The sequence below is a fragment of the Sapajus apella genome, unplaced genomic scaffold, assembly GCF_009761245.1.
Source record: "Sapajus apella isolate SASKATOON/1434 unplaced genomic scaffold, GSC_monkey_1.0 scaffold213, whole genome shotgun sequence".
NCBI lineage: Eukaryota > Metazoa > Chordata > Mammalia > Primates > Cebidae > Sapajus > Sapajus apella.
This window is the reverse complement of record NW_022437153.1, coordinates 365,645-380,353: the sequence shown is the minus strand read 5'-3', so window position 1 is coordinate 380,353 and position 14,709 is coordinate 365,645. Positions and strand designations below refer to the sequence as shown.

Genomic DNA, 14,709 nt, shown 5'->3' with positions numbered 1-14,709 from the left:
CCCGTTCATTTAACTTCTCTGGGCCTCACGAGCTCCCTCTAAACATGGGATGTTGGACAATCTGAGTCTGGCTGGCTGCTCAGAGACAAAGCTTGGCTTAGGAGCTGCCTCTAACCCCCACCCACGTCCCCTGGGGCCCTTGCTGGTTCAGCTTCCTCAAAGACTTGCGACGAGCTCCTCATAGCCTGGGATGAAAGGCACTGGGGAGGAGTGCCTTTCAGCCCCTATCAAGTCCTGCTGCCAGGCGTTCTGCTCTGAACAACCTTGAAGAGAACACACATCCTTCCATTCTCTTCTACCTTGGGAGGTGGAGAGGGGTCCTCTCTACATAGCAGTCAGGACCCCAGATGGTAAAGCCCCTCACCCCATCTGCCGGGCTCCTACCTGAGCAAGCTCAGAGGCACATGAGAAGGGGAGGCAGCTGGCTGGAGACCCTCTCTCCCCCAGGCCCACCTGTCTGCAACCCAGCTGAGGCCATGCCCTCCCCAAAGACCATCTGCAGCCTCCTGCTCCTGAGCGTGCTCTGGCTGGACTTGGCCATGGCAGGCTCCAGCTTCCTGAGCCCTGAACACCAGAGAATGCAGGTGAGACCTCCCCACAAAGCCCCACTTGCTGACTAGCTATCTTGTTCCAGCCCTGCCACTTAGCAACCAGCTCTGTGACCCAGGTCAAAATCTCTGGGCTTCAGCCTTTTCCCAGAGCACAGAGGACTCTGGGCCTGACCATGCTGTTTCTGGAAGAACATGAGGGCTTAGGGTCCTAAAGAGACCATTTCCCCCTTCCAGCAGAGAAAGGAGTCCAAGAAGCCACCAGCCAAGCTGCAGTCCCGAGCTCTGGAAAGCTGGCTCCACCCAGAAGATGGAGGCCAGGCAGAAGGGGCAGAGGATGAACTAGAAATCCAGGTTGGTACCTCTGTAGTTTTATGCTTCTTTGGCAGTAAGGGGGCTGGGGTCAGGGGAAAGGGAGGGCAGGGAGAGGTGGCAGTGAACAGGGTCCATCTACAAGCTCGCCAGGACCATAAAAAGGCACCACAGGAGCTGAGCCTTGCCCTGGGTTCTATGAGGTCTTTGCCTATTAAGAGAAAAAGACCTGGGAGAAGTAACTTTGCTACAACAGAATAGGGATGGAAGAAGCCCAGGCAGAGGAGAGAGGGTGCCAGAGCCTCCAGGCAACTCAAACGGGACAGAAAATACAGTGCACAGAGACAGAGACATGTACAAATAAACGGCAGGCCCCAATTGAAGATGTTTCTCTGCACAAAACCGTGTTTTACTCAGGGGCTTCTAGGGCCTGAACTGGGGGCTGGAATGCTTCGAAACAGCACCCAGAATGGGAGAGCTGGCACCAGCCTGGGCTCCGGCACTCACTCACCTCACCTGGAGGAAAGGAGGGGGCAGATCTGGCCGGGTTCTGCTCTGACAAATCGTGCATGGGGCAAGGAGAAAGTTCAGACAACCCAAGAGCAGAGAGGAGGAGGGAATAAAGGGATTTTACGGGGTTGACTATGCAACCTTCCTGTGGCTGTGGTTCAGGGAATGGTTTCTTCTAAGCATTTGGTTGGTGACACCATTTTGCAGCTAAAGCAGGATTCCCCCAGGGTAGCACTTAATAATGGCAGTTATTAGAACTGAGCCCGAGTATACCAACTTTCTCTCTAACTGCCTCGCTCCTGCTATGCTCCATCTGCTCCCTACAACGACCTGTGAGGTAAGCAGGGCTGGCATTGTTCCTACTTTAGAGCCGAGGACAGTTCAGAGGTGAACTCACTTGCCCAGGGTACCACAGCAGCGTGTGGTAGAGACGCAACACAAGGTCAGGGCTGACTCGGGTCCCCGAGCACTCTTCCCCCTCACTGGTCTGGTGAACAGAGACAGCGCACAGTGGCCCAAGGGAGGCCTCTTCCTTCAGGAGGAGTGAAACGTGCCCACCTTGGCCCCCGCCTGCCTGTTCACCAGACTCTTCTCCAATTGAGGAAGAAAGCCATCCAGAAGCTCCCCCAGCCCCTGCTCACTCTTGTTCTCACCAGCACCCAGTGGTGTTCAGACCCTTCCTCCACACCATGGGACGCACTAGATTCCCATTTTAAAGAGCTGCATATCCTTATGCTAAAAGCAGGACATTATGCTGCTAAGAGAGGCCAGCTCCACACATGGTCATCCCTGCCAGAGGGGCTGCACATTAGCCCAGATGAGGAAGAGGTCCTGGTGGCTGATGACACAAAGTAGGGCTGGTACAGCAGAAAGTCTGCAGTTTCAGTGAAAGCCAACCTCGGAGCACGTGACCCACACTGCCTAGGCTGGAACCGGAAGTCAAATGCCTGGGAGGTGTTGGAGCTGCCAGAAGAGGGGCGGCTACAGAGCCCTGAAGCACCCCACTATCAAAAGCCCTCGTATCCTAGGGTCCCACCCACCTCTCTCATCTCAGGCCCCTCTACCTACCTGCAAATGTTTTCCTCCCAAAATCAAGTTTCAGAGTGGAAGACTCTGGAGACCAAGCCCCACTCCCATTGAACAGATGAGCCACTGAGGCCAAGAAGGAAGCCGGACCCCACCAGCCAGCACTACGCCACCTCTTGCTTGCCTGCACCACAGCGCCAGGTTGTTAGGCCAGCCCAGCAGTTTCCCAGACCAGTGCTTGCGTTTCCTAAGATGTCGGCCAGGTGATCGGCCACCCTGCATTCACCTCAGACATGGAAGAAAAATGAGTATGGGGGGCGGCGAGCATAGTGGCTCACACCTGTAATCCCAGCACTTTGGGAGGCGGAGGCAGGTGGATAGCTTGAGGTCAGGAGTTCAAGACTAGCCTGGCCAACATGGTAAAATCCTGTCTCTACTACAAATACAAAAATCAGCGGGGCATGGTGGTACATGCCTATAATCCCAGCTATTTGGGAGGCTGAGGCAGGAGAACCACTTGAACCTGGGAGGCAGAGGTTGTAGTGAGCCGAGATCGTGCCACTGCACTCCAGCCTGGGCAACAAAGCAAGACTTTGTCTCAAAACTAACAATCAGGCCGGGCACGGTGGCTCAAGCCTGTAATCCCAGCACTTTGGGAGGCCGAGGCGGGTGGACCACGAGGTCAAGAGATCGAGACCATCCTGGTCAACATGGTGAAACCCCATCTCTACTAAAAATACAAAAAATTAGCTGGGCATGGTGGTGCGTGCCTGTAATCCCAGCTACTCAGGAGGCTAAGGCAGGAGAATTGCCTGAACCCAGGAGGCGGAGGTTGCTGTAAGCCGAGATCGCGCCATTGCACTCCAGCCTGGGTAACAAGAGTGAAACTCTGTCTCAAAAAAAAAAAAAAAAAAAAATTAAAAATTTAAAAAAAAAAAAATCATTCATGTCATTCCCCACTGGGTCCACCTTCACGGTGGAGTTAAGGGGAGGGAATAGATTCTGAAAAGGGAACACGTAGCTATTGGTTGTTTAATAGCTTCTCTGTGCCTGTGTCCTCGCCTATAAAACGGGCACAGTGGTAGCTCCTGCCCCACAGGGAGGCACTGAGGATGCCCAGCCTGACGCAGAGGAAGGGCAATGGGACTAAAGCAGTTTTCAGGGCCAGGTGGGTTTAAAAGTCTTGCATTCTAGTCCTTGGCCTCTAACTCCTCGGGCTTCTACTGTGAGGACCAAACGACCCAGCACTAAGATCCTTCACAGACTCAAACAAGTCAGTGCCCAACATGGCCAGGCACCAAGGTAGCCACTGGCAAACAATCTCTGCTCTCAAGGAAAGTTTGCCATGTATCTGCAGCAGAGCTCCTTCCCACTTACCCAAAGCTTTGAGCTCCAATAAATCATCTCAGGAATGCCTGGAAAACCAGAGATGGGGCACTCTTCCTGTAGAGGGGAAGAAATGGAGGCACAGAAAGGAGGACTTGGCTCAGAGCCTCTTTCTAGGAAAACATCAGCTTCCTTTTGATTTTCCAGGCATCGAGGAAAGGGCTATGCATATGAGAGGAAAAAATACCTAAGGAAGGAGAAGAGGGAGAAGAAAAAACCAAGAAAGAACAGAGAAAGAAGTGGGGGCAGGGAAGGATAGCCAGCAGGCCAGTGATGTAAATGCCAGGCAGACCCCTGCCCCTCAGAGACACCCCTGCCAGGGCTTGAAATGCTGCCACTGGTGACTCAACCTTTTGTCTTCAAAACTGCAAGGGAGTAAAAAACTCATACTAGGGGGAACCATAACTTTTACCAGCAGACCCCTTAGAGTCTGGGAGACATGGTGAGACTGCAAGATAAGTGTCTGACAGACGGTGAGTGGGAAGGTGAGCTGTGGCCCTGAGAAAGGCAGAGAACCTGGCTGAGGTGTCACTCAGCAATCCCTGCTGGGGCCCAAAGAGCATTCTCCCTCCCAACTTCTGAGGAGAGGGCAGAGAGCCCAGAGCCCGCTGTGGGATGCGGATGGGCATGACCTCTGACATCTCCTGGGTCCTTCTTGCCCTGCCTCCTAGTTCAACGTGCCCTTTGATGTTGGAATCAAGCTGTCAGGGGTTCAGTACCAGCAGCACAGCCAAGCCTTGGGGAAGTTTCTTCAGGACATCCTCTGGGAAGAGGCCAAAGGTGAGTACTTCCTGGGCTGGGGTTTTCTCAGTTTCCTTGCAGCCCAACATGGGAGTTCACTCTGTTGGTGACGAGAATTTTCCCCAACCTCTGCCTCTCAAAAAGAACTTCTAATTTATCTTTCTCAAAGACCTGCAGGAGAATGGTTGGGCTAGTATTTGTGAGTGACTCAGAAGGGAGCTCACATAGTCTTTGGGTTCAAAGAATGTTCTAAGAACTAATACATTAACTAGCTTTGGGGCCTCAGTTGAATCTCAGCTTCCTTAACCGTAAAGTGGAGCTATTTTATCTATTCTGAGAGTCTACAATTACTTGGTGTTATACCATTTTCATTGCGTGACTTTACTCCACTACCAAAAGGAATTAGTGCCAAAATAGCACTTGGAATAGGCTCTACAGCCTGTTAAGCAGTTCCTTCCTGAGTTAAACAAAGGGTTTGCTTTGAATCCCCCCATCTTTAAAAAGGAAAAAAAAAAAAAAAAAAAAAAAAAAAGCCCAACCTATTGAGATGGCAGATATGCTTGCACATCTGCAAAGCACCGTCCTCACCAAGGCAGTGACCCCTCGCCCCTGGGAACAGCAGGGGTAGCATTCACCCTGCTGTGTGGACAAGGAAACCAAGACTCAAGGCTTTGAGGTCACTTGTCCAGGACACAACAGTCCATACTTGACTGCTGCCCCCAACTTCAAGGCCAGTGCTTCCCCACAACACCCCCATCACAACATCCCACCTCCAATGTTACCACCATGGAAGGAAAGCCCTCTGTGATGGCACTGGCAGGACGTGCACCCAGAATCCTGACTCAACCTCTTGCTTTCCAGAGGCTCCAGCTGACAAGTGATCGCCCACAAGCCTCACTCACCTCTCTCTTCCTCCCAAACATAGAGGCGCTCATCTGGCTTTTCGCTCGCTTCGGCAGCAACTCCCACAACTGTTGTATGAGCTCAGCAGGTGAATAAATGTTCAAACTGCATGCTGATGTTCCAAATGGGAATTTATTTCAAAGAGGAAAAGTTAACATTTTACTTAAAAAAAAATCAAAATTTCAATTTAAAAAATTCTTAGTCAATGGTTGGTAGGAAAGGATAAAAGGACAAGCAGCGAGGCTAGTGTGCGTGCTTAGAAAACCCAAGTACAGGCCGGGCGCGGTGGCTCACGCCTGTAATCCCAGCACTTTGGGAGGCCGAGGCGGGTGGATCACGAGGTCAAGAGATCGAGACCATCCTGGTCAACATGGTGAAACCCCATCTCTACTAAAAATACAAAAAATCAGCTGGGCATGGTGGCGCATGCCTGTAATCCCAGCTACTCAGGAGGCTGAGGCAGGAGAATTGCCTGAACCCAGGACGCAGAGGTTGCGGTGAGCCAAGATTGCGCCATTGCACTCCAGCCTGGGTAACAAGAGTGAAACTCCGTCTCAAAAGAAAAAAAAAAAAAAGAGAAAACCCAAGTACAAGAACTCACTCAAGCAGGGAAGCTACTGCATGCACCCATTGTGTGGAATTAATACTGGGTTTTTGTTTGTTTATGTGACAGAGTCTTGCTCTGTCTCCCAGGCTGGAGTGCAGTGGTGTGATCTTGGCTCACTGCAACCTCCACCTCCCAGATTGAAGCAATTCTCCTGCTTCAGCCTCCTGAGCAGCTGAGACTAAAAGCTCGCACCGCCACGCCCAGCTTTTTTTTTTTTTGTATTTTTAGTAAAGACAGCATTTCACCATATTGGCCAGGGTGGTCTCAAACTCCTGACCTCCTGATCCACCCACCTTGGCCTCCCAAAGTGCTGGGATTACAGGCGTGAGCCACCGTGCCCAGCTAAGACTGGGTTTCTTAGAGGAGGAGGAGAGAAAAGAGGAGAGCAGGAGGAAAAGGGGAAGAGAAGGGAAAAGGGAAGAGAAGGAGGGAGAGAGGAGGAGGAGAGAGGGGGAAGAAAAGGAGGGAGGGGGAAGAGAAGGAGGGAGGGGAAAGAAGAGGAGACAAAGGGGAAGAGAAGAGGAGGAGGGAGAGGAGAGAGAAGGGGGGACTAAGGGAAAAAGGGAAGAGAGGGAGAACAAAGACACGGTTCCTTTAAACATCAGGGCTTCCTGAGTGCAAGGCTGCATTGACAGCTTATTAACAACCAGCCAGGGCTATATGGACAAAGAAACTTCAGGATGACATTATCGGAGCCAAAGTCCATTCAAGGTCGGAGAGGAATGCCAAGGAGTGAATTTGAAGTTAGACATAAGTGAGGTGCCCAACCATGACTCTTGGGCACTGCTAGACAATGTTGAAACAGCTGCATTCTCCTTTCTCCCCCTCCACTACTGAGAAGGCCTGGCAAAGCAGATGCCTCACGTGTGCAAGGCTGGCTATTGCCATGGTTCCTTCACTGATACCAGGTGGGATCCTCAAACAGTCCCTCAACTCCAACCTACAGCAGAGATGAGCCTTGACTCTTATGTTCCACAACTTAATTCCAGTTACCACACCAGTCTTCCCAGGGGAAGGCCACTCGGTCATGCCCACCTTAGCCTAAAAGTGTGGACTGACTTGAGTGCGGGCGATGGGACACATCGCTAAGGGGAGGGAAAGGCAAAGTACAAGGTGGCCTCAAAGAGCAGCACTGCCCACTTGCCAAGTCAGCCATGTGAGAGCTTGTGGGGAACATGCAGTAGCCTTTCTGCAGAGACAGTTGGGTAACGTCCACACTCTGGAAAACGCCTACCACAGAGGGTGCGAGGAGCCAAGTAGCTCCTAAAGTAAAATTCTGGCCACCCTGCACTCAGGCACTAACCACTGATCAGGTGCCGCAGTCACAGAAAAACTCAACTGCTCTTCCTCACAGAGGAGCTGTGGTCTGTAAAGACCACCTTCATCCCAGAACTTCTTAGAAATGCAGAATCTTGGACTGCACCCCAGCCCTAATCTATCAGGATCTGCATTTTTAAATATCTCCAGGCTACTTAGTAAATGACTGATAGGAAATGGCTTAGAAGCCCTTTCTCAGGTGTCACAGCAGACTGCAGGCCCCCCACTCACCCCCCACCCCCAGAGAGCCATGCCCCTACCTCCCCAGGTACCTGGCACAAGTGGGTACAGAGATCAACACACTTGTCCAGCTCCCTCACTTAGTTGGGATATAACCTCAATTATCACTAACTACCCACAGCCCTCTTATCAACAGCTAGAGCAGAGGAGCAAAGGCCCAATATGGCCAAAGTGGTCAGGAGTTGGTTTCTTTTTGAGAAAGCACCCACAACTGCTTGGGCTTGGAGGAAGACGGGTACTGGGCGCTGGACAAATGCTGGTCACCTGATGCTTCCCCCACCAAAGACAAGAACTTACTTCTCTCTCAAAGGACTCACAAGCATTATTACCCACTTGCCTGGGTCAGTAGAAGAGAAACAGATAGGCACACCCACTGTGGACTAGGCACTCTCACCTGTGCCAGGCAACAAGGCATAGTGCAAAGATCTGGACTTTGGTCTCAGACCTGAATTTGGATACCAGCTGTATGATGCAGAACTTCTCAGGCTGCTCACATGTAAAATGCCTACCTTGCTGGGTTACTGCCAAGACTGAACATGAGATCTCACATGAGCCATGCCCGGCACAGGGCCCAGCACGTAGCTAAGCATTCAATTACGATAGCAGCCAGCACTTACTGCCACACCCATGCTTTGTACCGGGCACCACGTTAAATGCTCATGCAGATTAACATAATTTCACTTCATTTTCACAGCAAGCCTACTTATGAGGGAGAAAACTAAAGCTCAGAGAAATTAAGTAACTCTCCCAAAGTCACACAGCAAGCACATGACCGACTCAAGGCCAGCGCCACAGGGCTCAAGTGCAGCTTTTTCAACTTGCTCCACAGCCTCTCAGCCAGTGCAGCCACTCTTGCTCTATGGCCTAGGATGAGAGAGGTTTCCATTTTCATTCCTTTTCCTTCAGAATATATTGGGTGAACTGGTAGCGGGGTGAGGACAATTTCAAGTCAACAATGGGCAAAAATATAATTTTCAAAGAAAATGGTTAGGGGACACCCTTGAGAAAATGTATTATTTCAAACATGTTCCTGTGTCAGCTCTCTTAAACCCACTCCTTCATGCATCATTTAATGATACCACAAGCTTAAGGGTCTCAGAAGGGGGGTGTATGCACCCCTAGGGTAAGCAAGTTATTTGCTAGAGAAAAAAAATTCTCCTTGTGAAAAAACTTTTACTTTGTGTATAATTAGCATAATAGCACATCTACTTAAATTCTTATGCACTTATAGGTGTGTATTAAGAAATTCTCTTAAGACAGTGCACAGAGAAGAGTTGACACACCTCCACTAAGCTACCCACCTTAATCTGAATCCACTTTCAAACATCACTGGCATTTAGGAGGCCGAGGTTGGTAGATCACCTAAGGTTAGTAGTTCGAGGCCAGCCTGGCCAACATGGCAAAACCCCATCTCTACTTAAAAAAAAAAAAAATTAGCCAGGTGTGCTGGTGGCATCCTAGTTCCAGCTACTCAGGAGTTTGAGGCATGAGAATCACTTGAACCCAGGAGGCGGAGGTTGCAGTAAGCCGGGATCGGGCCACTGCATTCCAGCCTGGGCGACAAAGCAAGACTCAGTCTCAAAAATAGCCCCAAAACAAAAAAAAACTGTCACTGGCAAACGAGCATTTATTAATACAGTGATCCAGAGAGGTACTGGCTGGTCACTAATCACCATCTTTGATGGAGTTTGCTTCTTCAATCACTATACATTCTGGTGGCCATTTGCCCTTATTTTACAAAACTGAATGAAGCAAAATAAAGGTGCTGAAAGCAAATGATGAGTATCAGTCCCAAACTTCCTACAGAAAGAAGGAAACACCAGAAAAGCCAAGGACAGACAGTCACAAGGACCATCACTGAGTGGACAAAGTCAACTGCACATTCAACTGTAAAGGAACTGAGACAAAGTTCAGGACTAGGCCAAAAATACATAATTAATTATTGTATCTAAAAGACAAGGTGGCAACAGAGACTTCAAAGGTGTTTAACATTCTTGGAAGGAAGAGCGCCTTCCTTTCTATGCCTAGGTTTACATTTTGGCCAGTGCACTTGTACTCAAGAATGCCTTAGTACAAAATAGGAGGCTGAGTGCAAGTAATGAAACAGAATTTCCTTCAGAGTTTACCCAGAGGCATCAGGAGTTCACAGTCCAACGCCCACCATCCAACTGATTCATCAACACCCCCAGGGACTACATTTTTCTTCTTCTTACAGCCTTGCATTGGAAACAAAAAAAGAAGAAAGTTTCTACATAGATTAAAAAGAAGCAGTGCATCTGAGTTCCCAGGCAGTAAAATGAGTTAACACTCTAATGTTGCAGAACTTTAAGATTTCTTTTGGTTGGGGGGGGGGGGGGGTTGGGGAGACAGAATCTTGCTCTGTCACCCAGGCTGGAGTGCAGTCGTACCATCTTGGCTCACTGCAACCTCCGCCCGCCATGTTCAAGCAATTATCCTGCTTAAGCCTCCCAAGTAGCTGGGACTACAGGCGTGTGCCACCACGCATGGCTAATTTTTATATTTTTAGTAGAGATGGGGTTTCACCACGTTGGCCAGCCTGGTCTCAAACTCCTGACCTCAAGTGATCTGCCCACCTTGCCCTCCTGAAGTGCTGGGATTATAGGAGTGAGCCACCATGCCCAGCCGAACTTTAAGAATTCTTATATGCAGTTTAATTTTAGAGAGCCACATGGATACTCAGAGTCTCCGGCTATCTGGATTCTTGGGTTACAAAGCTGGCCAACAACCAGACTAGCCCATTGCATCACTCAGGTAGGTTACACAAACACAGAGAGCCTGGGTTGGCTAGAGGATCCATCACTTTATTTTCAGAAAAAGATGGCCAAAGGGGAAAAAAACACAGAGGCATACCCGCGGTACAGTGAAAACAATCAGCCATCCAAAAAACTGAATCAAACACAATGCCAACCAGCTTTCACGCCCACACAGGCCAGGTTTCACTGTGCAACAGCACATAAATGATAATCTAAATCCTAGAGAGAAAAGTAGATAGCACCTTGTGCTTTTCCTTGGCAGGTGGACGACACAGGCTCAGAGACTTCCTTGTCATCATCGCTTTTCCTCCTCTAACACAGGGCTAGCTGGTTTCAACCGTAGGCAGTATTGACTTCAGAACTTCTTGTAGAGGAGATGGTTGTGCTGCAGTTCACTTGGTGACAATAAAGCACTTTGATATATTCAGCAGTCCCCCAAATCTTCCAAGTAGGATACCAAGGTCTCCCCTGACTTCCTACATGGGCAAATCTGTAGCACAGACAACGTAACAGCACAACTAATCCATGAAGACAGACAGCAAATCAAGGCCAAGTTCCAGACCAGTTACTTGTGTACCAGGGGCAAGATGGAAATACCAGATATGAAATATTAAATCCATTCCATTTTAGCTCACAAGGCTCAAATGCACCTTCCAAAAACACCTAGAGGAATTTAGGATTCCATAAGTGATGTGTTTTACAATTTAAGCCTCCAAGAACATAGACAAGGGACTCTAGGTGACCTATCTACCTCACTGAAGATCAGGGTGAAGGATCCTTTGAAACAAAGCACAGTCTCCTCTCACTTAACCCTGGACCATTAGAACCTCTAGGGCCTATAATGAATATACCTTTACAAGGCACCAGCAGGCTGCAGAGCAAAGCTCAGAACTTGAGGTGACTCAGTTGCTCAAGAGGTGAAGGAGAGGCTCTCACTTCTAAAACACAGAAAGACAGGACAAAGAAAGCCAAAGGCAAGGGGACACCCAGGAGAAGGAGAGGGACTGGTACATTTGTGGACACCAGGACTGCTTATTGTGGACAGACCATATAAGACGGCTGAGCTGCCCAGCAGAGCTTTCAAGAATTACTTTGATTCACCTCTCAACCTGGGCAGGGCACACAAGGGACTGTTATGCAAGATGAAATAAGGATTGTTTCTGGTCAAATGTTCCAGAGAAGGGGGCAAAAGTGAAGCAAAAGGAGGCTGGGAACCTCTGACACAAAAGACTAGCAGGTAGTTTCTGCTGCAAACTGAACCTTATCAGCTCAACACACCCATACACCAGCCCTGAAGGCATCAGCGAGTAGGAAGTACCTCCTCTGGGTTCCTCTTCCCCAAGAAGCCCTCTTCCTGGAGTCCCCCAGTCTGTCCTGGATCTCCATCATGAACAATGAGTGCTCCTCTGCACATCTCCATATCGATGGCAGTGGAGCCAATGAGACCAGCAGATGAAGTCCTTCCACCTGTGCCAACGCTGGAGTTGACACCAGAACAGTGACAGCCAAACTGAAGAGTTATCCAGGGAAGGAAGGAGGAGGACTTCACTGGTTGCAAGAAAATAAACCTCTGAGCTAGGTCTCCAATTAATTTCCCCCAAAAGGTTTCCCACTTGGGAGTCTGTTTTTAGAACTGAGAACCAGGAACTGAGTTACACACCCACATGTGCTTAGACGCGTAGGCAGGTAACTTTATTCACAAACTGCTCAAAAACACAGGCTGCAGAGAACAGGATTTGGACTGGCAAACTCTCTGTACCCTCCTATCACACTCTTTCTTCTTTGCTGCCTACCCTGGAGCATTTTGGCTGGGAAGCAAAACACCAATGCTATTACAGGCAGTCCCCATACCCCTCATTCCACACCCACCCCACCCCACCCACCACCCAGAAGCTGACGCCTTATAACCCACTTTGAGGAAAATATCCTGTCCTGGTTTTCTGTGTTCCAATCAGCTCTCCAAACACATCCTCAACCTGGGACACAGACTTCAAGCCAGCCTGCGTTCTGTCAGGCTGCTGATTGCCCTGCAGGGTAGAAAAGAAAAGGAGAAAACAAATCAGGCTTAATGCTCACACTATGTTTATACTCTTAACATTAACAAAATGCAGCAAAAGACTGGTTTGGTCTGGTTTTTAAAAAACATAGAATGCGAGTTTTATGACCTTTTCTGGCAGACTCCCGATGACTGTACCATCTCTGCTTAGAGACTGTAGAGGCGACTGGTGTTCTCACGCAAGGCAGCCAAGGTGCGGGAGAGTGGCTGATCTTTGACCCTGGCAATCTCTCGGACCGTATGCAAGGCCAGGCCCGGGTGGGCATACTGACAAAGGCTTTTGGGAACCTGGAAGACATCAAGCAGTCATAACATCATTGTGCTGTCTGTGCACAGTCATAATCTAGAACTCCCTCCCTGTCCCTTCCCCAGCAAGGACCTCTTTGGGGCTGCCCTGTAGAGACCCCATTACCTGCAGGTGCAGGGAGAGTCCTAGTCATGGGGGCTCTGGGTGAGCAGGGTCCCACGCTTCCTTGGACTACCCTCTACAGGGTAGGGCTTTGCACTGCCTGGAAGAGAGTGGTTACCCTTCAGCTTCTCAGCCCCCTAGACTTTTGGTTCTGCAAAGCAACAGCAAGGAGGCATCTATACAGTCCAGAATGGGACCAGGAAGTCACTGGGGCTCTGGCCCTGACAACCTTGTAAGGGTGACCACCTGCCTCCCCACCCTCTCTCTCCAGTGCCTCACCTACCTGGCGAGGAAGGAAGTAGGGAGCATCCGTTTCCACGATGATTCTCTCCAGGGGGATCTGCCTCAAGGCTTCCCGGGCCTCCCAGGCGGAGGAGTATGTCAGCACTGCCGTGAAGCCCACAGACATGTTGGGAAAGTACTTCAGCAGGGGCTCGATGACCGGGTAGCTACCGGTGAAGCAATGCCTGGGGACAGAACTCCACATCAGGGCTGGCTCACAGTCCCCTCTGCAGTAGCCCCCAGCTCCCCCTAGACCCATCACCCCTTTTCAATGATTCCCAGAAATGGAAAGATTGCATCCAAGGGAAGGACTCCACAGTAAGCACAAAGGGCCAGCTCCAACATAGGAAGCCCCGAGATGGCACTTGGTGAGTGATGCTCAGAGATCACCACACACCACACACACTGCAGAGGGCTCTGCAGTCACCTGAAATGACCACTACAGAGAACACACTGGGATAAGAAATGCTTCTAGGGCCGGGCACGGTGGCTCACGCCTATAATCCCAGCACTTTGTGAGGCCAAGGCAGGATCACAAGGTCCTAAGTTCAAGACCAGCCTGACCAAAATGGTGAAACCCCGTCTCTACTAAAAATACAAGAATTAGCTGGGCACGGTGACAGGCACCTGTAATCCCAGCTACTCGGAGGCTGGGGCACGAGAATCACTTGACCCCAGGTGGCAGAGGTTGCAGTGAGCCAAGATCGCGCCACTGTACTCCAGCCTGGGTGACAGAGACTCCATCTCAAAAAAATTAAAATTTTAATTTAAAAAAAAGGAAATGCTTCTAACACTAAAGAGGAGCAAAATCAAAAACTGTGGCCCCTATGATGACAACGACAACATATAAAAATTATGCCCGTGTAGTCAAATCAACTGAAAGGAAATGTAACAAAATATTGGGGAGTGGAACTACAGGTGAATTTTCTTCTCTTAATCTGATACGAGCTCATGTTCTTGGTGCCATATATATAGTCACCAATCTGGAAATCCAGGACCTCTTCCTGCAATACTACTCATTAGGTCACCTTAGCCCTGGCCTACCAGCCACCATTACATTTCCTTCCAAGTTAGCCCAAAATGAAGCAATGAAAAACCAACCAACCCAGAAAAGCCAACTGACTGCCTCATGATTGATGTGTGTACCAGCCAGGGGTCAGAGGCTTCACTCACTCTGCTTAGGCACCCAAAAGCCCTGACATCCCCATCCCCCTTTTTCTGCCATCTGACAAGACCCAGTTTCGGTGCTAGAGTCCTTGTTATTCAGCCAACCTCTCTCAACCATCTTTAAGGAGCCGTCTGGGCATCACCTCCTGAGTCTTCTGGCTGGGCTATGATGTCAGGCCCCTGCTCTGGCTCCCGCAGCACCTATGACCACCCAGCCCTATATGCTATGTAGGCAGATGCCACCAGCCAACCTGTCTACTGACAGCACCTCCAGATGTCCCCAGAGGCAAGCCAATGCCCAGTACCCACACATAGAAGGAATTCAGAAGTCCAGAGAGTTTACCAAACTGAACTTAAGAACCCCTAGGTGCCATACTGATAAAACATGGCCTTGACTTTCATAATGGGGAGGAAAGGAGCTTTCAAATTCA

General features: G+C 49.8%; 2 protein-coding genes across 4 annotated transcripts in view; one reads left to right on the top strand and one right to left on the bottom strand.

Annotated features, from left to right (window-relative positions):
* GHRL (ghrelin and obestatin prepropeptide) lies at nt 1-5,536 on the top strand. The gene is made up of 4 exons (XM_032270658.1): nt 1-584; nt 786-902; nt 4,454-4,562; nt 5,385-5,536. The coding sequence occupies exons 1-4, from the start codon at nt 348-350 to the stop codon at nt 5,402-5,404; spliced, it is 483 nt and encodes a 160-aa protein (XP_032126549.1). The 5' UTR covers nt 1-347; the 3' UTR covers nt 5,405-5,536.
* A 4,855-nt stretch (nt 5,537-10,391) lies between these two features.
* The window catches only part of TATDN2 (TatD DNase domain containing 2), a 40,104-nt gene continuing 35,786 nt past the window's right edge, over nt 10,392-14,709 (bottom strand). For 2 of the 3 annotated variants that reach the window (XM_032270651.1, XM_032270652.1), the window contains 3 exons: nt 13,113-13,296; nt 12,530-12,708; nt 10,392-12,391 (listed from right to left, as the gene is read on the bottom strand). In XM_032270651.1, coding sequence (XP_032126542.1) covers nt 12,568-12,708; nt 13,113-13,296 — 325 coding nt within the window. In that variant the 3' untranslated portion in view covers nt 10,392-12,391; nt 12,530-12,567. Of the gene's footprint in view, nt 12,392-12,529; nt 12,709-12,832; nt 12,930-13,112; nt 13,297-14,709 lie in introns of those variants that run through there. The other variant, XR_004265891.1, reaches the window with a different exon arrangement.

Coding starts and splice junctions, on each gene's coding strand:
- GHRL (XM_032270658.1), top strand. CDS start 348: ATGGTAAAGCCCCTCACCCCATCTGCCGGGCTCCTACCTGAGCAAGCT. Junction 585..785: donor CTGAACACCAGAGAATGCAG/GTGAGACCTCCC, acceptor TCCCCCTTCCAG/CAGAGAAAGGAGTCCAAGAA. Junction 903..4,453: donor AGGATGAACTAGAAATCCAG/GTTGGTACCTCT, acceptor CCTGCCTCCTAG/TTCAACGTGCCCTTTGATGT.